Source organism: Mizuhopecten yessoensis, unplaced genomic scaffold (assembly GCF_002113885.1).
Source record: "Mizuhopecten yessoensis strain PY_sf001 unplaced genomic scaffold, ASM211388v2 scaffold10441, whole genome shotgun sequence".
NCBI lineage: Eukaryota > Metazoa > Mollusca > Bivalvia > Pectinida > Pectinidae > Mizuhopecten > Mizuhopecten yessoensis.
Window position 1 is genome coordinate 772290 of NW_018408548.1, and position 23606 is coordinate 795895.

The window sequence follows — 23606 nt, forward strand, 5'->3', positions numbered from 1 at the left end:
TTACGTAAAGTTAAGAATTCGATGATTTACCTAATGTCATACATGCCCCAAAGGCCCCCTTTAAAGTGACGCTATTTCATGTCAAAGTTTCACCGGCTCCTTCTGCTATTACGACAACTGTTTGTTAACATTCCTCATAAAAGAATTATAAAGTCGTTCAGCATAACAAATGACGTTATAGATCGTTACTAAAAAAGTAAAATGGAAATGGCGCGTGCTGGGCAGATATTGCGCACGTCGGGCGGTTATGGCGCGTGCTCGGCAGGTATAACGCGTGCGGACGATATAGGTCGATCCGGGATATGGACTTTACACAAACAGCAGTAAAGCACATTAAAACAACCTCAATCACGGACAAATATATCACAAATATCAACCCATATACGAGTCCTTTAATAATTCAATACAAAGAGAAAAAAGTTCTGTCTATAATACTAAACTCTGTTCACTATAATAGCGCGAGAGCATCTTGTGTTGTACAACCTTGACTTGTATACAGGACCATAAATATGCTAATAAAAACAGCATGACACTGACAAATCGAAAGTATATAACACGACTTGGGTCAATAAATTAAATGAATGCTCTTAGTTTTGCAACATTGTTTATAGTGCGTAAAGGATGATTTTCCCCTTTTTTGTGTTTCTATTTTTCCATGTCGACTTTCATTCTGAATTTCGGTTATTGGCGCTATGGCTAAATAAAAGTAAATATTTTAGGCCATGTGCATATTTATTAAGTATTTATTTTGAAAGGTGATAAAGAAATGCCAAAGAATGGGATAGACTGCAATTTGTTCTTTGTGAGTAGCGTGATCCCGATTTTTTCCAGGTCTAGTATCAATACAACCTGCTGTCGTGACAGCTTCCTTGCCACGCGTACGACTGTTTGTAGGTAACACAATGTCTACACGTGCCCCATCAATAATTCAAACCTCGTAGATTGAAAGCGAAGGGTATTGACGCCTGGAGCTCCAGCACGTTGAAAATAATGTAAACCCCTTTTAGCATGCATTGGACGTAAGACAAGTCACAGACATACACAGCTGACATGTACGGGAGAAAGCATTGGTTCTAAAGACAGGTTGAGAAAACCTGAAGCATACCTGTTCTTTCTAATACGAAACTCAGAAAGAAAGACTCGATTATTTCCTCGCGAATAAGTAAAACAGTCAGTTTAGTTAATAACATGTGTGTGAAGTAATCTATAATATGAAACGCATTGAAATCTATATAAACAACCACGAAGTAATTTTATCATCAAACGCACGACAACTATTGTATAAAATGCAAAGTAACATATAGTATCGAATACGAGGTAACCCACATATCAAAGGCAAAGAAATCTATAGTATCGATTGCAACGGAATCTAAGTACAAAAGGCAAAGTAGTATGTAGTATCAAACGCGAAGTTATCCATAGTATTAAATGAAAAGCAATTCATAGCATCATGATTCGATGGTTAGTAGGTTTGCAACAATAGATCGTATAGTATTGTATCGTGATGCTTTCTTGTGTATAGTATACAATTGTTTTGCCTGTATCGCGATACAAAAACTAACAGCACTGAATATTTCAATCACTTTTATCAAACTCTAAAAAAACCAAAAAACACTTGTATTTACCGTTGAAGTCTATGACAAAAATCGATAAAATGATACACTCAATTATTATATTATTGACCTTTTAAGCAGATATTTGTATCGTGATACGTATTGTTTCGTAAGAATCGTACCGTGATGAATTATGTATTTTATCGTAAAGTTGGCTTGGTTTGTTTGTGTTTACGTCCTATTAACATCTATGGTCATTTAATTAAGGACGTGCCAGGTTTTGGTGAGGTATGCAGCCCTAAATTGTCAAAGTTAAAGCGTAAACATACTTGCTCTGATATTCAAAATGATCACTTCGAAATAAGTCATCTTAAAACATCTCGATAGATATTGTTTTTGTTTTAGAAATATACTGAATGTGTCGGTAAGGTATGAAAGAACCGTTGACAGTGTTTCCGTTTCCCCACATTTTCTTGTTGAATCTGGTGCCTTGGTCATTCTTACTATCAAAATCCTGGTAAGATGCGCAACTTCTCTGCTCAAGAAAAGCAGCGTATCCGATATTCACGGATTCCTTTACAAATAGAAAGTTCTGCAAAGCAATTTTCAGTAGATCGTGTTGGAATGATTCCGAACGAGCAAAATTAGCAAGGGGAAATGATCACAACAATATATCATCTGTTAGCGATGACATGATAACAAAGCTACCTCTCAAACCGTATTTGAATTGTTCTATGGATAATAAACATGCTTGTATGTCGTAAGGAACAATACAAGTCAATTTTAATTGAGATGGAGCATGCTCATTCGTCATGCCTTTATTACGAACGTTGGTAACAATGACTTTGACTCTGCGGATTTCGCATATATAAAGAATATATTTAATAAACATGTATGATATCTTCTTTTATATCAAGGAAAATAGGATTTTGTTCTTACTGCTTACGTCATAACTATAATCCCGATATATTAACGGGTTCACCTGTGCATGCTCTCATTATTAGTTAAATCTTGCTTTGTATTATAATACCTTCTAACATAACAAAAATGTTGTTTAATGTTTTAGCTGGAATCCTTTCGTAATATCAAACAAGGAGGAGAAGATAACTCGGAATTAATGTTGGAGAAAAACCACAGGCCTACTTTGCCTCTTAATAATAGAGTAGTACGGACTAACATCAATTTTAATGTCCCGGTATGTCAAGTTATTTGTGTTTGTGTCTGTAAGTTTATTAAATAATATTACATGGAATGATAGAATCATATTTTAGCTTTGCAATTAAGAACAAAGCATGCTCAGTTAAAGCTGTTTCTCCAAGTAGATGATCCCAATTTGCACTTTACTGTCGTAGCAAGTATAGGAACTCCACCATTATCCATTAAAGTTCTTTTGTCTGAAAGGGTACAGTAACATCAGAAGTACGCTTAGCAACATCGACGCTATGACTTTCATTACAAAAAAAAAAAATTCGGTACATGCGACATTAATATTTCCATCATTGTCTCAGTGGTATTTTTGACCTTTCTATCTGTATGGTTTCTTCTTCGAGTTGAATTGAAATATTTAATTGCTACCGAAGTTTTGTATGTCTTGAAGCACTAGAAGACACATTTTTTTTTACTTAAATGAGATATTTCTTCCCGTCATGATAGAAGAAGCTGCTGTGAACTTAATTATATTTCTCTTCCGTAAAAATACTGATTATTCTTAATGCTTTTGTGTTGTAACGCGAATTTTCAAATAACCCCTCAGTTCGTTGAGAACGCTTTGCTTTTTTGAAGTACACATGTTTGAATCACAATCGTTGATTTTTTTGTAGACCGATACGTGTAATATGAAGATAAAACGGTTTTATGGAGGTATGTATAATCCATTACACTTTACTTTTATCTCGTTCATCTTTGAGCATTTTAGCTGTTTGTTTATTTTCTCAATAGACATAAATGTCATGTAGTTGAAACTGTGGGTTTTAGTTGTGAGGTTAATATTTTCTTATTGTGGTATTGAATTCTGAATTATTTAGACAATAGGAAATAGACCAACAATGTCAGGAAATAAGACAAGAAAGAAAAAAGCACAGTGGAAAAGAGACTTGGTGGAACAAACAGACCACCGGACAGATATGAATTATTTTTTCAATAATAAACCCCAATTTCTTTCTTTGGTTTTGAACAACATGTCACCAAAATGCACTGCAGATGAGAACCTTGTTATCCAATTATCATTTCATTACACGAAGTTTTGAAATTAAGAAAAACGTCCTGCATAGCAGATATTTTTGATTAACTATATCGACAGAGGAAAAAACATTCGAACTTTACGTGTGTCACACTTGCAGATGCTTCATAAAGGAGAAATAAGATAAAATCGTGATAGGCTTTGAGATTCATGACTTCCTGTAATATCAAGTTCAATTAGAAATGCTTATGACTCATGTTTCTAATATCTCGCTACGTTTCGATTGTCAAGTCTGATAACTTGTTTTTCATGTAAAACAATGGCATTAAACTTCAAGCACAGTCATGAGTTATTGAGCTGTATTATAAGCTTTATTGAGGAAGTGAAATCGCTGTCTCTGGAACTTAACAATAAACGATTTCATTTCATCAACATCATCATAAACAATGTGCATATCTGATTAAAAACAAATGATAATAATTTTGAAATATTATCACGATCGATTTTGAACTTAATTATTTTTGTTTCTTCTTGGTATTAAACTAATGTTACGTAATTACGGTCTGAATAACGCTTCCTTAGATTTTCCCACCTCATGACATTGTAGTGAAGGAACAATACTGTTAAGTATCCCAAAAGGATTAAATATGCAGAAGGAAATGCCATCGTTAATTACATCTCGGAGTAAAAGCTAGCAGAAAGCAACACCGCGTTCGTGAATGGTCTTATAGTACATCAGCTGTTTCCTAAAGACGGGACCAAGTGTGACACAATGCTCTTGTACAAACTCTTTGTAGTACACGCCACCATACTTCGGAGAGCCTGTGTTTACAATACAGGAGAAATTTCTACTAATGTAATCTAAATGTGATAAATTATGTAATTAAATAAACCACGATGACGAACATTCAATAGTAGTTCTAGATCATGTCAGACTACGCATTTAATACCAATGAATTATGTATGAGATGTGTTTACGTTTGTTTGGTACGGCTTATTTCCTTATTGTGTATTGTTAACACGATTTATTCCTGTAAAACAAACAATACTAGTAGGTGTTACAATGTGTCAACAGACAAATTTTCCCCCTATTTTCAGTAAACAGCCAGTTCAGCTTGTAGGGGAGGTAAGTGGAGATAAGTGGAGGTAAGTCAGTTTTCACTTGATGCAACAAAAGCTTACTACAAGTAAGACTATAAAATGATGGTTATACAGCAAAATTTATTGCATACTAGTGTCCTTGCATATATGGAGGAACAATTAGCATTTAGTTTCAATTAATGCCGATCTCTTTTTTTTCATTTTGATCACAAACACATCATTGACGTATTAAAACACAATATGGTTAAATGATTCAATGTGTATCAATGCAGCTGGTAGCATTCCGTCATCTGATTTTTTTTTACTTTTTTTTTTTGTGAAAATTGTCTTGAAAAGATCTGAAAAGCTCTCAAATGAAGAATGTAAATACCATTTTGAAGAACTACAGTGATATTAAAGCGACTTTAGGTATACTATGATTTCTATCATACGTATGAGTTTTCCATTGAGCGTTATTGATCTTTGCAGGAAGTAACGTCAGTGCCTGTTGGCTTTGTCTTCGTGGATGCCAAACTGCACACCAACCTTCCCATCCAGGAACCACACATCCTCCATGTGTTCACCAATCATTATAAACAAACATAAACAATCAAATTGCATGTACAATAACGTTGTAAACAAGAAAATGAATTGCTTCATTTTTTTTTAAAGATTGTAGCGCATTCTTTTTATATATATAAAAAGAAAAACTAAAGGATAAATGTAATTAAGCTGGATTTGTAAACCTTTAATACATTTACATTAATGAGGTTCTATTGTATGCATAACGATTTAACACAACGGTACTCAAGCTAGGTAAACAAATCATTCCTAATCATGTCCAAGTATCACAAGAGGCAAAGCAAATCAAACAAATATCGCTTATATATACATGAGAATGTTTAATGAAAACGCTGAAAACACGATTCAATCAAAGCAAACAGTCACACCTTGAATTTTAAAGATGTATCCTACATTAAAAGGTTGAGTCAAAATTGATATCATCACTGCTGAGATTTAGGTTTAAGGTTTTCGAAAACCTTGAAAGAGCGCATTCTGTTCTCCAAGGATATTATGAAAATATTCGTAGATCTAGTGTGCAGATGCTCATAAGTCACAATCTGTTTTCAATTAGTTTCGACAACATTGTCCAAAGTAACGCTAAGATGGTTTTATAACGCCAAAGCTACGTATTCATCATATAGATACGTTTGTAAATTTTCAAAAGCACCGGTGGATATTTCCTTGTTTGTGAGTGACGTAATTCTGGAATAGTTTTATGACAGTATATAATTATGTAAGCGAAGGCAATGCCAGGTGCTGTTTCTATTTAAGTTATTTTTATAAAAGCCTAAGATAAATACATTGGAAAGTTTAATACATATTGTAAGTAATGTATACTACTTATATGAATCGATTGAAGTTTATTGGTTGGCCATTCATTGCCCTGCTTTATTTCAATGACCTGAAATCGCTTTAAAGGTATACAAAACCATTATCGTAATGCAACATACGCTACAATGATTAAGTAGTATTGAAATTTATGGTAATATTACGAATAATTATTAAATCATTTGTGACCAGAACAACAATATATGCTTATTACTTAATATCATTAATGGTAAATAAACAACTGAAATATTAAAGGAATAAAACAGTACAAAGTGTTTTTAACAATAATACCAAGCTATGGAATTGGCCTTCATTTCTTAAATACTCGTACAATTTGTCATATGAATGATTTTGTGATATTTTTCTAACAAAAAATATTATCTTCAGTTGCCTTTCAAGTTATGTATGCAACTTTAATTGCCATAGATGAGAAAACAACACAAAACAAGTCATTCCTTCCTGAAACACTTCAAGACGACCATGCCGTTGATATTCCTGCGCATCAGTGGCAATTTCAAAGTATTACAAGTTAATGATTCAACACATAAAATTTCTATAATATGTAGCAATACTGTGTATTTTGCTGTTATCATAGCTGATTGTTTTCGATTTAGCGCAAAAAAAGTGCTAAACTTTTTCTACCACTGAAATAAGTACATTTACTGTTATTGTTTTTTATGAAAATGTATCTGCTGCAGATTATGATTAATGACCTGTCACTTTGATCTGAAATGGATTATTTATATCGGGCAATTGCATTTGTTATCTTGTAGGCCCAGTTCATTGATCACAGGTGTATCAGGTACTCCTCGGAAATTACCCTCTTTCACCTGTAACGTGGCGATCACTTTCTACCAACAATAAATCTACCTATTCTCCACATATAAATATCTCCTCGTCTTTTGTCAAAATGGTAATCGGAGGTCAACTCGACAGGTCATTTTAGCCTGACTTTCCCAAATTATTTTTTTGGATGTCATCAGGTACGTGTCAAATAGATTATTTCAATACACATCCTCTACAATATAGTGCAAAATGATTATTGTAAAATAAATGGGCAGACATTCAAAACGTATCATATTTGTCTACTTTCTTCTTGACATTTATGCAAGAAACATGTCCGAATATTGACATTATATCGAATTGTGTGGGGAAATAATGCGTTACTGGTGACATGAGCCAGTGCATGTACGATTGGATCTTTGTGAAATACAGTTGCATGCCTAGAAGTAAAGTTAATTACATATTAACATGACGATATTGTGATTTGTCGATATGCGTACATAGCTGTGTATCCTTGCCAGATCTACACGTGAGCTGTCAAAGATGTTTCATCAACTTGTACACGTATGTACGTGGAGTTTTTTGGCTATAAACTGCACTCTTATGTTCGCTGATAACTTCTCCACAAATACTTGCAGACAGTTAATTTTCGGACTTGAGGTTTTTGTTATTTAATTGTTATCAATATTGATGCTAAATTTATCAAAAATATAGATCTAGAAGAATATTGATAATGTTCAACATGATAGAGAGCATCAAGTACTTTCTCCAAAGACAGATCATTTCAAGGTGTTTCATGAATTACATATATTGACCTCGGTCGCATTAGTACAAGAATACTTAATCAGTATAATCCAATAAACGTCTTTTATCAAATGATCTTATCGACAAAATCAGATTAACCACTATCAAATCAGTACACACATCAGTCGAGGTTTCATAACGTGCGCGGGGGTTGCGTGACAAAGTAGAAAATATACAATAACAAATTCAATCACAGATGAAATTACCATATAGTATATGGGAATCTTAAAAAACTACAGTACGAATTGTTCGGTCTCCTGGCCTTTGTCAAGCTGAATCTGAGAACTTTGATAATACATACGTGAACTTCCTGAAGGAGTATTCTTATTGTAGGATATATAACAATGTGTTTATTCGAGTGGTGCTTAACCAGATCTCTGATGCATATGGGTCGGATTTAAAACAATAGAAATAGCTAGTGCAGAGTTCACGAAGGACGTCTAATTTCAGTATTAAGTGCAAAACTGCAGTGGCATATTTGAGCAGAAACAGAGTGATGAGTGTGAAAGTGCAAACGATATTGAATATGATTTCTGTAGTGTTACTACTGTTTTTACCCAACGTCCACAGTAGTTGCGAATCTGGCAACGTCACAGCGATGACAATGGAGGAAATATTACTGAAGTCGGACATCGTGGTTTATGGTAAAGACAAGATGCATGGGAAGTTACGTCACCCAAACGCACTGGACTGTCGTTTCGATGTATACTGTCTGTTAAAGTATGATCAGTTCAAAGTACCAGGGGAAATTATCATCGAGTCTATTGACGAAGCAGTTGGATGCTATCCTGTTCAAAACCAAACGATGGTAGGCGAGGAATATATAATAGGACTAACAAGAATGACCAGCGGATTTACGAGATATGCTGAGATCAATCCAGGACAGAAATCAGCTTTCTCACCATTAGAGGAAAATTTCCTAAGACTTGCGAAACTTTGTAAAATGGAGAACTGGAAGGATCCTGAGAATGGAAGTCGCGGTAAATGTCCGCTTGTCCCAAAAACAAGTCGTTGTGAAAATGTCGAAAAAAGGACGTTCTGGCAGATTTTATTTGGCATCAACGCCACTTCTAGGATATCTGCATCACTCAGCGTATTAGCTCTTACATGCGTTTGTAGTTGTATCCAATTATTTCTTGAACAATATTAAGAAGTATCATGCAAACCAATATCTTTTCTTGCAAAATGTACATTTTCTTGATATGCCAGAATAAAGTATATTTATGTAAATTGTGTTTTAGCTATTTTTAGACAAGAAACGAAAACGACTGCAAATTATAATAAAGGTCTACTTTAAAATACATACAAATTTTTGATATACAACACACTGGGAAACAGTTTATTCAGCAAATTAAAGAACTAGCAATAACGTAGTTCAGATTTGCCTTCAAACTTGAACTGAAAGTAACCTTTTTTTTTAAATACGGATGAATTAAATTTTGAGAGTTTGATATGCAAGACTTTTAAGACCAACTGTTACATATGGATCACCCTGATTTTCTAAGGAATACATAATCTTTTTTTCAAAATTGTTTTCTATTTCTTCCATCGAAATGACCGTATAAACGATCAGTCAGGGCTCACACGTAACTCTTTATCATTGTTACCCCGACACCTTTTTTTTTAGAATATATGGGATACTATGGAAAGTTCATTTGTGGCAGGAATACTTTCCATATTCTGTCGAAAATTAGTGGTATCTCGTCCTAACAAGTTGAGAAATAAGTTTACCTTTTCTTTATGAAATACTCAGAACGACTTATTTAATCCTCCAAAAACATCTCGTTTACAAAGAACATGAAAAGGCTAACATATATGGCTAAGAAAGGGTCCGGATGTTGGCTTAAATTTCAAGAAACTAAGTATAAAATCTTTAAAAACGCCTATTGGATTCAGTGCAATATTGCATCTCTCTATAAACAATTTCCATTTAGTTCTAACGTTAACGTGTCGTTTATATAGTCAATCAATCTTTCAACAACTGAACCGTGCTATCTAGGAAATTTAATTCTGGAACATTCAGATGAAAGCAGTAAAACTTGTCAGCGCGGTGAAATTATAATACTGTATACCCAGACGCTTTTCGTCGCACTTAAAATGTTGGCTACTTGTCCTCCGAAGTGAGAGAGATACTATCATAGTATTTAGCATGCCATATATAGGATCTACATGTTAAGTTGGAAATCAACGTTGGCCGATTGGTTAGCTGGTTGTACATGGTTTAATGTCTCATCAACAGCCAAGGTAATGTGAGGACGCAACTCCATGTGTGCCGTGCATGCGTTTATGTGTGCCGTAGGCGGTATGTTGGCGTATCTGCCACCTTATGATAGCACGGATTTGATGCCGACTTTTAGTGCTTTGTATGCTGAACATAAAGCAGAGAACTACTAAGGACTTCGGTATGTCCCGGCATGACGACAGAACCCATTGCCTTCTTCCCCTTGGCGAAGCCAGAACTAAACAACAGGTATTCAGAAGCAGAGAAAAATAGAAATATTACAATGAAATTAATCTGTGACGAGTGAAAATTTGACTCGGAATTTTTTTCCCCGTGTATGGTATTTCCAGCCATTATTATCCAAGTAATATACATGTAGTTTGGAACACATTTTTGAAACAAACAAATAACGGAAACATTTCTATAAGACAAATATAACCTTTTATTCCACCATATATTTCATTTTCACACACTTTTGAGACACATGTAACATATATTATACTTTTGCTATCAAACACCTTGGGCATTCATAATTCATCTTTCTCAACATTTTCTGAAGCGCTATCCTCTTCCGTTGTCGAGGGAGCTACAAAGAGAAAATGTATAAATACAAAATATTGAAAAATAAATAATTTAACTTTTACTATAAAGATTACATCAAAATTACATTTCATTAGGCATACATAACTCTTTTACCTACTTTCTTTTCTTTCACTTCCACTTTCTCTTTGTTTTATGATAAGCATCTACCAATCACTATGAATCAGAAATACAGATGGACACAACATAAAATAAAGTTTCACTTTCGGCAAAAAATATCAATTACTCATTCGTTCAAATATCATATTTAGAAGAAAAAAGACATTAAAAGGTATTGCAGACAAAATCATATCGATCCTTTCATAGGTTTTGAATGGTGCCATGAGAATAAACTACAGTACTTGTTTTTATAATAACAAATATGATTACGAATAAAAATATGGTCGCTTCATTTCATACTAAATATTACAAAATCACAACTACTAAACGTTCATTCACTGAACACAATATTCAATGTGTCGTCACACGCGTCTAAATCAAATAGGTGATTGTATCTACATTCAAACATAAGTTGTCCTGGTAAACAGGTTGTGTATTGCACAAGTCTTAATAACCAATAACAATTCTAATCAGTTGGTATACAAAATGTAAAACTTCTATAGGAACACATGTCATATAATGCATCATAGATATGTGATTTTCTTCATTGTAAGGGTCACGCTTATGAAGATATTACATAACGGTACACATACATATCACCATTTGTATGTAGGTATTTATTGCATCTTCTAATATGCGAAACGAATTAGACGAGCTACATGATAACCAATCTCGTGTGAAATTGACATCAAGTATACATTTACAAACAAAGAATACACTGTACGCCCACTTGAACTGTATGATCAAAATCAATGCAAAAAAAAAAAAAAAAATGTAGGTTCAACCCACACTTGCTATACATGTCAATCAAAATTGCACTGAAAAGATATCATACTAAAGAAATTGACCAGTGATTTAATATCAATTCCAAGATATTATTGTTATAATCGCTAAATTTCATAGAAAAACTCAAGAAAACTTAAAACACATCTGAATCTCGAAAAACATTGAAGCATTTTTCTTATTCGTCATATATACATTATCAGCATACATTCACAGGTAGGTTGTCTCTAAACATTATATCATTTCCGTATACTCTCATTACATATTGCAGAAAGGCATTCCTTCCTGTATAAGTAGAACAGTATACCATACGTAAAATATTAGCATTTTAACCTCCTCCATCTTTAATTTGCATTTTTTTGTAACACCTGATATATAATACAATAAGCACGTGCACCAGTTCCTTTAAAATTGCTTAATATTGTATTGCAAACGACCGTTTCTCCAGCACCTGAAACAGGTTTTAACTCTGAGCTTCATACAAACAAATTGACTTGAATAGTGTATTTGAATTGGAGTAAAGACATACGAAGAAAGCGCACGACATTATGCAAAATGATGGCAGATAAGAAATTAATTCAACAAATTATATTCCGAACAGTCAAAACGTGAATTGACTTTTCACCATAACTTCCTGACACACCATCAAGTTATGGTTCAAATCGATATGAAACTATTATCAGAATGTTTTCATTGGTCCTGAGGTTATGTTCCGAACTGGAATAAGATGATCAACAGAAAGACGGACAATAACCCATGTACAACAATATATCCTACTAGGATTGGCGTTTAAAAAAAACATTATTGATTCCCGTACCACGGCCGAAATCTGCATCTATCAATATGAAACGTTTGTGTTGTAAATTCGAAACTGTTTCCCTAAATAACAGAAGCTTTGATAAATCATTCCTGGAAAATAAACTATACCTTGGGGATTTTTTATGAAAAAAGTAGCAAAAATGAAATAAACAAACACATTCACGTGGCCAGACCAGGATTTGAACCTGGGACACCAGTTGGGACTCTTTAGTTTTTTATGCAACTCTCTGGGACAGCGACCTTTACTTGAATGAAGTTGTGAAACCACAAGAGACCAATATGGAAGCAGGTACATTGTATGTTTGGATCTTCTCCTTAGCTGGTAGGTGACAAATAACAATCATACACACCGGTGGGAAAATTACAAAGACATTCTCATTGCAGACCATTTCTGGAGTAATCTATATACCAATTCCCTTGATTACAGAGCTCTACGTGATTTATTAGTATGACAGTTACTTTCTTACTTGCTGGAAAACAGTTTGTAAAATTAAGAAGAAAGTAGAACTATTAAATAATTTTGACAGCCTGGATGCAAAGAACTATTTCAAAGATAGTACTGATTTGGCTTAAACAGAAGTGAGATGGGTGTCAAAGAAATACGAATCTACTCAGTGAGACCAGGATGACCCCAAAAACATACAGATAGGTATTTGCACATGTAATCAACATGTACTGTTATTCAAACGTGATTAGGTTTCTGAGTTTTAAAAAATCTGACAAAATCTACACAGAGTTTACATAGGAAGGTCACATTGATTGCATATTATATTAAATCTCATCAAAATTTTTCAAACTGGGTCGCAAACCAATGAATGTATGCACCAACTATGACAGTTAAAACACCAACAACAATGAAATTGCCGTTGGCAAGCTTTCCTAGTAGTCCATACAATGCTAGCACAATGCCCAGTACATAAAGTGAAGGTTTTTGTTTCTTTTTGGACGATTTTGATTTCTTGGTTGATTTTTGAGGCTTGGCCGACTTACTGGATTGTTTTGGTTTTGGTGGCTCTGAAAGAAACGGAAATATACAGGGATCAGAATTGTGTTACTTTCAACGTTTCCTTGTTTATCAAAATGACGTCACATTCGTCTAAAAAAGAGTATGAGACTGTGAATTAACAGTTAGTTTAAAGGTTTCTCCTTGTATATAAATAGCTCATTACGTGTTAAAGACAACAGATAGAAGATGACCGAAATAAAGATTTTTGAAGCAAAATCAAGAAATAGAAGGAAACTTGTGCCTATCACAATCGATTTAATGAAAATAGAGCCACTTAAAAAATACAAGGATACTTTAATATCACAACATCAATGATAACAGCAAAATTCACTTCACAAGCTGTCGTGATTACATAAGGAACAGAGTTCAGAGGAGAAAGAAAGCAGTCGAGCTAAACAAATTAACACAACAGATTGAAGCAGTTTCTTATAAGCTGGATCAAAATGAAGGTGATAAATGGGGAATGGACATGCGAATCTTCAATCAATCGTTCGAAATTTTACAAATCTGAGATTAAATAACAATTTAATACGCCAGTGAGACACATGGAGACCTTCCCATTTCAATATGCTGTTCAAACGTTATGTCATTTACAATTTACAATTTATTTCTTTAATTCATTCTGAAAGGATCTAAATCACAATTTGACACATTTTTTGCCAGAACTATAACAGCTGGAACGTGACTTTGTTTGCAACGGAAAACAGTGTGCATCCCGCAGTGTTGTACTACTATTGTCAGAGCCCTGTTATACGTCGCACCGATATTACCAGATATGATGACACGTTGAAATGCAATTTATGTCCAAACGGTCACCATTGCATGCAACACTGATAAGAAAGTCTTTAACAAATATTTCCTTTATCTTCAAACACGCCAAGAGCTTATCGTATAACGTTAAAAGGCATGCTCTACAACGTGCGATTACGCCAAGGATTGTAACACACAATCAACGGTAGGTTTATATCGCCATCACTGGTAATGACAATGACATGCTTTCAAGTACTCGTCATTTAAGGTTGTACACCTCTGAGAAGTCAAAAGTTTCCTGTATTAAACTTTTTTCTTATATGGATTTTTGGAAAAAGGAGTAAATGGCATAGTAGAAAATGCAAAAAAAAAAAAACATATGTCCGTGTGCTCGTTTTTGTACTATGATCGGTCAAAGATACCAATTTACCACAACATGTGATTTTAGGTGATTTTTTGGGTTTTGACCACTTGCAGAACAAATTCATGCAATTTCTTCCAAGTGTGTTATCAGATATGTATAAATGTTTGTAGAATTGATGAAAATATTATTTTCTTTTAAATTATGGAAGTAAAATTTCTTAATCTTATTGTTTTAACTCAAAAGGCCGATTTTAGTTACACCTACCCCCTATTTTTTACAGATTAAACGCTTGATATAAAAAGTTCTGGTATTTAACTTTTGTTTAATATTTAATGAATTAAATGAAAACGTGTTTCTCTTTCTAAAACATCTACAAAAATGGGGGGGTCAGTGTGCTTCTTTTTTTGTCCCATTATCATTTGTGTTATTTTTTTTACTTTTTTCGGGGTCAAAAATCAAAAGTGCTTCAGTTACACTAAATACGTAAAAAAAATATCAATAATGTATAATTTTCCAGTTTGTTGCACATTATTTTTTATCATATTGAACATTATAAAGTTGTACAGCAAAAATGAACCTGCTACAATTAAAAATGGCGACACAATGACAATTTAAGTGATCAATCTAGTGCCAAAAAAGGTGAAATTTTGGCCTTTTTTGAAGCACAAGATTTACACAATAATACACATTTTCAAAATGGCCGCCGAATTGGTAATTTTTTAAATTCTTGTAAAAAAAGTTCTACAAACAACAGACATCTAGTTTTTAGACATATTTTTCAGATGCGTGTTTGCTAATAAACTTGATCATAATGTAAGTTGTTAAATATTACAAAAACCCATTACACCAGATCAAAACGAGACTTGAACGTGATTGAAACCTCAGAAGGGTACATCCTTAACCAAGACAATATTATAATTTGTGTGAGTTAATGAATTGCGGCAGGAGAAAAGAATTATCCATCAACTTAATTGCTTTTAAATTGTTGTCTTCAACGCTTAGTTATGAGACGTTTTACACGAGAAATCCATATTTCATAATCTCAACTTGGAATACCTGCTCATACACATGTGATCAATGATCTCTCATTTGTATCTGCCGATACAATTGTGATCAATAATCCCACAGATTGATTTATGTGTTTATACAATTGTGTGATCAATAATTTCACAGTTTATCTTATGTGTTCACAATTTGTGATCAATAATTTCACACTTCCGTTTATGTGTTCATACACTTGTGCTATCAATGATCTCACACTTTGTTTACGTGTCCATACACTTGCTCTCATACATTTATTATCGATTATATCATGCTTAGGTTTGTTTGATCATACCCTAAAGAAAAGTTTTATAAAACTTTTGCTCATAAGTTCCTTAAAGACCATCAAACAGATGATTACCAATCATTTCCACACTGATAAAATGTCACATAACAAATTACGTTCTAGCTCAAAATGCGCATCAACATATTTCACATGTGATACATCAAATACTGTCTATAAGTCATGCACACACTGATTAAAACATCATCACAACATGCAATTATTCATCAGACAACACCTCAAGTCATCTCAAATCACTAGAAATATAGTGCAACTTTGATCATGACATTACTTTATTTTACGAAATGTTTTCATCAGATAATTTTTGTTTTTCATAATAAAGACCTGCATAAAAATTTGATCTCATGGCGTGTTCTTGACCTTTAGCCACTAATTCCAATTTTGACATTGAAATGAGGAGGGGTGGCGACAGAGGACTACTAAATTGGCTCTACTTCGTGACAGAATTCCAGGGTCATTCTCTGGCTTTCTTCAAATTGATAAAACAGAATTTTAAGGGACAGAAATTTCGACCTCCTTGTGGTCCCAAACATTCTGTTTGAATAGTTTTTAAAGATAAGATGTTAAGGTTTTTTGTTAATCAGTTAAATCCTGTTCTCTGTGAAAAATGTACCAGGTCATCAAGATACAAGTACATAAAACATACGGGAAACTATTATGGACCTCTCTAAAATAAATGAAGGCAAAACAAGAAGTCTAAAAAAGGAACCAATATTCCAGCACAATGTGTGGCACTCGTCATCAGCACAGTTTCACGACAAATGCAGGAAAGTATGCAGGTCACCAATGATCAAAGACCTAATTTACGAAATATTTCAGAAATCAAAGTAGAAACTAAAATGTCACAGGTAGAACAGGTAGAAATGTTGACCATAATTTATCTTCAACAAGTCACTCACTAAGCAGTTCATTCAGATGAATAAACATCCTCAATACTCCAGGGGTTTCGCTCACTTTCGCTCTCTACAGTGCAGAGAGCGAAAGTGAGCGTAACCCCTGGATATCGAGGATAGAGAATAGGGTATATTTCAATACAAGAGATCCCAGAGGGATTTTGGCGCCCAACATCTTCATTAGTTCTTTGTCAGTTCGATCTTTCTCTTCTTTTCTCTAATATGTTATATCGAGTCATGTTATTAACAGTAAATGCACCTTGAGGTAACTTTTGATCTAAACTTAATACTAATGTGTATGAAAGCCAACCTTCAAAGTGAGTTTGTCATTTCACATATTTATTAGTACAGTACTTAATGTGAAAGAAATAGAATCGATCATTGCAATATGAGAAAGATCTGTTTAGTTCTTCTTTTAATCCATTTTGTTTTTATGATAAGTCTCAAAATATAACATGCACAACGAGGGATCAAGAGGAACCTACATATCAAATTTGAGAAAGATCCTTCAAGCTTTTCCTGAGAAATAGCACTAAATGTCAAATATCGAAGATGGCCGCTGGTCAAAAGTAAACATGAACAATAAAGGACAGTGGGAAACCTGCATCTAGAATGTGATAAAGAACCCTGCAGTACTTCCTGCTAAATAGCACTAACTAACCTTAACTGTCAAAATCAAAGATTTGTTTATCTGATCAGTCTCATAAGAAAACATGCACAACTACATACCAAGGGTAACATACATGTCAAATTTGAGAAAGATCTCTCCAGTCCTTATTAAGAAATAGCTACTACAAACATTCACTGTCAAAATTCAAGATGGCTGCCTGTCATTCATTTTGTTAATCTGATCACTATCAAGAGTAAACATGCACAACTAGGGACAAAGGGGAACCTACACATAAAATTTGAGAAAGATCCTTCCAGTGCTTCCTAAGAAATAGCGATAACAAACCTTCACTGTAAAAATCCAAGATGGCTGCATGTCGGCCATTTTGTTCATCTGATCATTCTAAAAATTGAACATGCACAACAACAGACCAAGGGGAACCTACATGTTAAATTTGAGAAAGATCTCTCCAATTCTTATTGAAAAATATCTATTACAAACACTTACTGTCAAAATCCAAGATGACTACCTGTCGACCATTTAGTTTATGTGATCATTCTAAAATTAAATATGCACAACTACAGACCAAGGGGAACCTACTTGTTAAATTTGAGAAAGATCTCTCCAATACTAATTGAGAAATAGCGATAACAAACATTTACTGGCAAAATCCAAGACGGCTGCCTTTCCGCCATTTTGTTTATCTGATCAGTCTCAAAAGTAAACCTGCAGAACAAGGGACCAAGGGAAACCTGCATATCAAACTTGAGAAATACCCCTCTGATACTTCCTGAGAAATAGCGATAACAAACCTTCAATGTCACAATCCAACATGGTGACCTGTCGGCCATTTTGTTTATCTGATCAATCTCAAAAGCAAATTTGCACAACTAGGGACCAAGGGGAACCTACATATACAATTTGAGAGAGATCCCTCTGTTACTTCCTGGGAAATAGCGATAACAAGAATAGCTTAATGACAGACGTGTGACGATGGACAGACTGACAACAGACGGACAACTTTTACTGCTCCCTTGCTTATATATATTATAGATTGTTTTTCTACAGTGGAACAGTTAGATATATATTTGTGAATTTACTTAAGTTCATTTCCTTGTTTACGTGTGGTAATTCTTGTATCTAGGTTTTTCATGTTTATGTCTTTATGCAAATCAGGGGAGTGTTAACCAATCAGCATTAACCCCTAGAGGGTATGTGGTGTTGTCAGTGCCCCTCATTATTGATTTCTGGCGGGTGTTGGTGTGTTTGCTTTTCGCGCACCCACCCACCTACCTCAGCTGCTCCCTGAGCTTTGTTGTAACTAATAAGCTATATATGTTTGATTATTTTACTTCTGCTATCTTTTGTATTCTTTTGTGATGATCATGAGATGTATCTGTTTTCATTGAATTTTCTGTTGTTGCTTATAATAATTGTATACAGGGTATCTTGTGTTACCATTGGGTTACTCACTCTTTTATCCCTAGGGTTTTAATTCCTGGGGAATTTCCCCCTAATACTTTTCTGTAATATTATTTACTTATCTGTTGATTATTTTACTGCTTTTGCTTTAATTTTTCGGTCTATTCTTGATACTACTAGGCTCTTGAATCGCTCAGGAGTTTCGCCTTGCCTGCTCTTAAATCGCTTAAGTCTGGTGGTCAGTTTGCCTCTCTTGAATCGCTCAAGGCAAGAGCTCTCTGCTTTTAAATCGCTTAAAAGCAGCTCTTGAATCGCTCAAGGGTTTGCTCTAGATATCTACAGGAGGGACCACAGACGCAGGACGATTTAAATATCTGATGGTGGGCTAAAAATCCTGTTATTAAAAACAATCTCTCGAATATTAAATGTAAACAAAATACAAGAGAATGCCCTAGTGTCAAACAAAACAGAGGTTCAAACTCAAATTCAATGAAAGTAGGGCAAAATGAAGGTAAGATTTACAAGGAGACCCTTGAAAATTAATAAGACAAATGTTCCAGAAAGGTAAACATCTTCTGCTTCATCGACAACACCAGCAATGTAATTTCATGTTAAATGAAGTAGTCTCAGGTCCTCATAGTGAGAACAGAGTAGTAGTGACAACAAAACAATGAGGCACACTCAAGATAAAATAGGTTGACTTTCAGATCACATGTAAAATTCTTCAGTTAAAGGTACAGTGAAATGATATATCCGAGGACATATAACAGAACAACAGCATGAGGGAAACTAACGCTCGTGAAATTTAAGTTATAGCGATGTCAAAGACATTGGTAGTTTTGTGATTAATATCGCATCATATTGTATGAAAATGTCGGAACATGGATAGTGATTAGTGATATCAATTTGCTGACCACGCGATTTGGGAAGAGTACAAATATGTAATGAAAAGAAATAAGTATTCAGCAAAACAAGGTTACCTAACGAAAATACAAAACCGACTTTATAAGCATTTTTGTAATTCTACAAGCTGAAGAGTATTTGTCTTCTTCTTCAAAAAAAATTGATTCTTAGTCTGAACAAAACCAGAGTCTCCTGCTGGCTAGAATAGCAAAATAGGGCATATTGTGTAAAAGGTGTGCAATTTGGATTTTAAAAATCTGTAACCTTCTTCAGTACGATAAATTTACCCAGAATTAACTTTCAACATATTACCGATCTCCTGGTGGCTAAAATGATATAAATGGCCATATCACGTAAAAGGAGTACACTTTTGATTTTAAAAATCTGTAGCCGTCTTCATTAGTATGAGAACTTTATCCGAAATTAACTTTCAACATATTACTGATCTCCTGGTGGCTAAAATGATATAAATGGGCATGTTACGTACAAGATTAACTTTTCATTCATTTTTTTGTAAATGATGCAATGAAGCAGGAGTACAAAACATTCCATGATAATCAAAATATTGGATTACACATTATCAATCAATTTCCATCTGGGAATCTCCTGAGGGTGGTGCTTCGACCTGAAGTATGCATAGTATTTTTTCTCTAAAATTATTACTTCACCTACTGTATAACTATTACTGAGGGCATTCGTAATGACAACTTCCAATGGGACTACATCTCAATTTTGACATTCATTGCGAAAAAATGGAATTCTGGTAGAGTACATGTATTAGATATAGAATTATTTGAAATCCCCTGCAACTTATCAATATGATCTTGACAGCAACAGATTAGACAGGATATTGGTCGCTACTGCCCCCTCTTTGAAAGCATTAACAAGTTATCATACATGTATAACCAAGCTGTAACTTTATTGCAGTAGTCGTACTTATGGGCAGATTATCCTATTATTCTTTCTGTTCCCACATGGGCATTCCTGGTTTTACATGAGAAAAGATAAATCTGTCTTAATTTAGCTGTTAGCTAGACAGCTCACACACTAATAATATTCATTCTGAATACGCCATCATCAAGTTTTGTTGCACATTTAATGCAGTTTGATGCACCGGGTTCGACACTACTATTTGAGTATATTATAGTCAGGATACAAAACATTAATTATTGATAGCAATACCTTACATATCACGAAAGGTCATGACCTCTCACATACCCTAAAATCTCAACACAGTAAGTTGCAGCTTATTTTCATTTTCAGTAAAGAATCTCAAGCTTATTTTCGAAGCCAGCCTATTTTCAAGGCAAATTTATTTTCGATATCACTTAGACAGTAATTTATTTTCTTGGCCTACCTCTTCACATGGAAATGTGATATTATACAGGTTATTAAACCGTTTCATTTCTTCTGTCTATGCTCTCTTCCTTCTCTCACACCCCCTCCTCCCACCCCACCTCTTTCTCTCCATCTCTGCATCCTCCCTCTCTCTACAGTATCTCTTCCTTCTCTCACACCCCTCCTCCCACGCCCACCTCTTTCTCTCCATCTCTGCATCCTCCCTCTCTCTACAGTATCTCTTCCTTCTCTCACACCCCTCCTCCCACACCCACCTCTTTCTCTCCATCTCTGCATCCTCCCTCTCTCTACAGTATCTCTTCCTTCTCTCACACCCCTCCTCCCACACCCACCTCTTTCTCTCCATCTCTGCATCCTCCCTCTCTCTACAGTATCTCTTCCTTCTCTCACACCCCTCCTCCCACACCCACCTCTTTCTCTCCATCTCTGCATCCTCCCTCTCTCTACAGTATCTCTTCCTTCTCTCACACCCCTCCTCCCACACCCACCTCTTTCTCTCCATCTCTGCATCCTCCCTCTCTCTACAGTATCTCTTCCTTCTCTCACACCCCTCCTCCCACACCCACCTCTTTCTCTCCATCTCTGCATCCTCCCTCTCTCTACAGTATCTCTTCCTTCTCTCACACCCCTCCTCCCACGCCCACCTCTTTCTCTCCATCTCTGCATCCTCCCTCTCTCTACAGTATCTCTTCCTTCTCTCACACCCCTCCTCCCACACCCACCTCTTTCTCTCCATCTCTGCATCCTCCCTCTCTCTACAGTATCTCTTCCTTCTCTCACACCCCTCCTCCCACACCCACCTCTTTCTCTCCATCTCTGCATCCTCCCTCTCTCTACAGTATCTCTTCCTTCTCTCACACCCCTCCTCCCACACCCACCTCTTTCTCTCCATCTCTGCATCCTCCCTCTCTCTACAGTATCTCTTCCTTCTCTCACACCCCTCCTCCCACACCCACCTCTTTCTCTCCATCTCTGCATCCTCCCTCTCTCTACAGTATCTCTTCCTTCTCTCACACCCCTCCTCCCACACCCACCTCTTTCTCTCCATCTCTGCATCCTCCCTCTCTCTACAGTATCTCTTCCTTCTCTCACACCCCTCCTCCCACACCCACCTCTTTCTCTCCATCTCTGCATCCTCCCTCTCTCTACAGTATCTCTTCCTTCTCTCACACCCCTCCTCCCACACCCACCTCTTTCTCTCCATCTCTGCATCCTCCCTCTCTCTACAGTATCTCTTCCTTCTCTCACACCCCTCCTCCCACACCCACCTCTTTCTCTCCATCTCTGCATCCTCCCTCTCTCTACAGTATCTCTTCCTTCTTTTTTTCTTTCAGTCCCCTCCTTTTCCCTCTCTACCTCTCCCTCTCTTTTCCTCTTCCTTTCTCTTTTCATCCTCTTCCCCATCTCCCCTCTTCTGTCTCTCTCTCTATATATCATGTTCTAGTTTCCTTATTGATTATCTAAATAAAGCTTTTTATACGTGATATATGAGGGGCAAAAAGGCACTCATTTTTTCTGACCCCATTCACCCATAACTTATTTTTCACTCGCTACACATTAAACCATCATTTTGGACCCTACCACCCCACATCATTAATAAAAGTGATTCTTTACCAACCTCCGTCCTGTATCTCCAAATCTGACATGGCCTTATTACTTCCAACAGCAATTTAACGACAATTATTTGAAAACTTATAACTGTGTCTGGAAAAATCTTTGAAGAGTTAAAAACAATTTCAGAAAAGATTGATAACAAAGCATGCACAATAAAGACAAACACAACACCACAATACTACTGTCAATGTCAAGACAAACACAACACCACAATACTACTGTCAATGTCAAGACAAACACAACACCACAATAATAATGTCAATGTCAAGACAAACACAACACCACAATACTACTGTCATTGTCAAGACAAACACAACACCACAATACTACTGTCAATGTCAAGACAAACACAACACCACAATACTACTGTCAATGTCAAGACAAACACAATACCATAATACTACTGTCAATTTCAAGACAAATTGATTGCGTTTTCATTGGCAATGCTTGCCCTTAATATTTCTTCATTGTGTGAATCAAAAAACGAAAAGTCTGCATACAAAAATTTCAGGGTTTTTCTAGAAAAATAATGTATTACTTATTCACTGGCATGTTTCACATTGCAGGCAAAAAGTCCAAGGAATCAATTTATCGTAGTTAACTGACATTTCAACAGAACATATTAAATATTTGTATGGTCCATTACAGATGCATGTGAAGCTCAAAACTGAATGACAGGTTCATCTATGAAGGACAATACAAGAGGCCCAAGGGCCTTAGCGGTCACCTGAGTTATATCATAGATACTGGTAGCTTTATTTTATTGTTTAGATGTGATGTGGAAATCAGCATGTAAACTAAGTGAAATACAATACTTGTCATGTCATCAATGGATAAGAATTTGAAAATATTGGTAAATGTTCCCTTTGGGGCCCCGCCCTAGCCCCTGGGGATGGGGCAGGAATCCTAATTTTACAAAGTAAAACTCTCATTTACCCAAGATGATTCTGACTAAGTTTGAGCAATTTTCTGCTGAAAATGGATAAAATATATACCGAAAAGTGTTATTTCCCTATATAAACTATAT

General features: G+C 35.3%; 2 protein-coding genes across 5 annotated transcripts in view; one reads left to right on the forward strand and one right to left on the reverse strand.

Moving 5' to 3' along the window:
- Positions 1–6897, forward strand: part of LOC110460591 (carbonic anhydrase-related protein 10-like) — a 104551-nt gene extending 97654 nt beyond the window's left edge. The window contains exons 9-12 of one of the 2 annotated variants that reach the window (XM_021513576.1): positions 2620–2748; positions 3374–3413; positions 4831–4878; positions 5302–6897. In XM_021513576.1, the coding sequence (XP_021369251.1) occupies positions 2620–2748; positions 3374–3413; positions 4831–4853 (192 nt within the window). In that variant the 3' untranslated portion in view covers positions 4854–4878; positions 5302–6897. The remainder of the gene's footprint in view (positions 1–2619; positions 2749–3373; positions 3414–4830; positions 4879–5301) is intronic. The other variant, XM_021513577.1, reaches the window with a different exon arrangement.
- A 3539-nt stretch (positions 6898–10436) lies between these two features.
- LOC110460613 (cysteine-rich with EGF-like domain protein 2) overlaps positions 10437–23606 on the reverse strand; it is a 27429-nt gene continuing 14259 nt past the window's right edge. For 2 of the 3 annotated variants that reach the window (XM_021513620.1, XM_021513619.1), the window contains 2 exons: positions 13304–13327; positions 10437–10598 (listed from right to left, as the gene is read on the reverse strand). In XM_021513620.1, the coding sequence (XP_021369295.1) occupies positions 10540–10598; positions 13304–13327 (83 nt within the window). In that variant the 3' untranslated portion in view covers positions 10437–10539. The remainder of the gene's footprint in view (positions 10599–13303; positions 13328–23606) is intronic. The other variant, XM_021513621.1, reaches the window with a different exon arrangement.